The 1943-nt window shown below is 47.8% G+C and overlaps 1 protein-coding gene across 1 annotated transcript; it reads right to left on the bottom strand.

Moving 5' to 3' along the window:
- Positions 1 to 410: 410 nt before the first annotated feature.
- On the bottom strand, positions 411 to 1349 carry LOC133282240 (olfactory receptor 5J3-like). Its single transcript, XM_061478291.1, has one exon. It carries the CDS (start codon positions 1347 to 1349, stop codon positions 411 to 413), a length of 939 nt encoding a protein of 312 aa, XP_061334275.1.
- Positions 1350 to 1943: the final 594 nt, after the last annotated feature.

Raw genomic sequence — 1943 nt, 5'->3', positions numbered from 1 at the left:
CCACAGCAGATGGACCCTCCCCACCCTATAAATCACTGAGAATCCAACTAAACTGAGGCAAGGAAAATCAGTATCATGGGTGTTGGTGTTGACATTTAACATAAGAATATATTGTGTTATATATAAATCTATAGTTTAGGACGTATTTAATATTGTGCTTTTGTATATATAGACACATATACATATAAGTTTATGTGTATAATTTGCCAGTCATAGGAACAGAGACCTCCTAGATGTCCTTTCTGAGCCATAACTATGTCCTGCTGGTCATAGTCACATCAGTGACTAGTCATGGTCACATCAGGTTGCTCCTGGCCTCATTCAGGCAGCTTCTGAACATGGCTATGGGTGGAGGCTCCACAGCCTCTGGAACAAAGCCTCATGTTACCCACATCCCTGGATCAGGGTTTTCAAAACCTCACTGTGATTCTTTCTGCAGTTCTCCTCAGAGCATCCTTCATCTCTTTGTTCCTCAAGCTGTAGATGAGGGGGTTGAGCATGGGGATCACCACCGTGTAGAAAACAGAGACCACTTTGTCAGTGTTCAGGAAGTAACTAGAGCTAGGGCGTAAATACATGAAGATGGTTGTTCCATACAACGTGGTCACCACAATCAGGTGGGACATGCAGGTGGAAGAGGCTTTTTGCCTGCCCTCAGCAGAACGGACACTCAGGATGGCAAAGAAGATGAAGAGGTAGGAGACCAGAACGGCAGAGATGGTGCTGAGCTCAATGACACCAGCCAAGGAGAAGAGGATCATCTCACTGATGTACGTGCTGGCACAGGACAGAGCCAGGAGAGGAGGAACATCACAGAAGAAGTGATTGATGACATTGGAGCTGCAGAAGGGCAGCCTGATGATGAAGGTCATCTGAATGATGGAGTTCAGGACACCCCCAGTGTAGCACCCTACCACCAGTCCCACACACAACCTCCGAGTCATAACAGAGGAGTAGAGCAAGTGGTTACAGATGGCCACATACCGGCCATAGGCCATGACAGCCAGCAGGAAAAACTCAGTTTTCACAAAGACGATGTAGAAGAACGCTTGACCCATACAGCCAGCAAAGGAAATGGTCTTCTTCTCCAATAGGAAGTTGACCGAAGTCCTGGGGGCTACCACGGAGGAGAAGCAGATGTCAACAATGGAGAGGCTGCCCAGGAAGAAGTACATGGATGTGTGGAGCTGTGGGTGACCTCGGATGGCTACAGTTATCCCTGTGTTGCCCAGAAGGGTGACGGTGTAGATGAGCAGCAACAGCACAAAGAGGGCTGCCTTCACCTCCGCTTGGTCACTGAGACCCTTGAGAATGAACTCTGCTGCTGAGGTGAGATTCTGCTCTGCCATTCAGGGCTTTTGTATCTGGCAAGGAAGGAAAAAAGTCTGGAAAACAAAGGACAGTGTTAACCATGCCTTTATTTGAACTGGAATGGGGTAACTTGACAATTAGCACCCTGTGCATCAAGGGATCCCCACTATTCATTTCCAGGGAGCTACAGTGGAATGGACTGCTCTGTGGCCATTTGCTCCAAGCTTGCCCACACAGGCTGGTGGAAAATCTCTTCTAATTGTTGTCACAAAGATCTCTAACCTGTAACAACATTCAGCAGCCTCCAGGGACAGGAAAAGCAGAGATCCAAGCAAGCACAAGTTGTTCTTCACAAGCCCTTTTGAAGAATCAAGGGGCAGGTGAGAAGGTGCAGCCAAAGGGCAGTCTGTGTCAATTATCTTAAACACCTGCTGCAAGCAGCTTAGGTAATTACCTCTGGACGGATGCCTGGAGAAGACAGCTGGGATTATAGAAGATGAAGGCTGACCCAAGCCTCCAAGCACTAAATGAGCCTGAAAGGCTACTGATGGTTAGGAACACAGGGGTCTATCTAGGAGCAACTTGTCAGAACATGACTGATGGTCCATTAGACCTTTTTACTGTGCTCCAGG

This window comes from Pezoporus flaviventris, unplaced genomic scaffold, assembly GCF_033815535.1.
Source record: "Pezoporus flaviventris isolate CSIRO_AGI_PZ_B2104156 unplaced genomic scaffold, CSIRO_AGI_Pfla_v1 ptg000116l, whole genome shotgun sequence".
NCBI classification, from domain to species: Eukaryota; Metazoa; Chordata; class Aves; order Psittaciformes; family Psittacidae; genus Pezoporus; species Pezoporus flaviventris.
The sequence above is the reverse complement of the archived record's forward strand: the minus strand, read 5'-3'. Positions and strand labels throughout refer to the sequence as shown.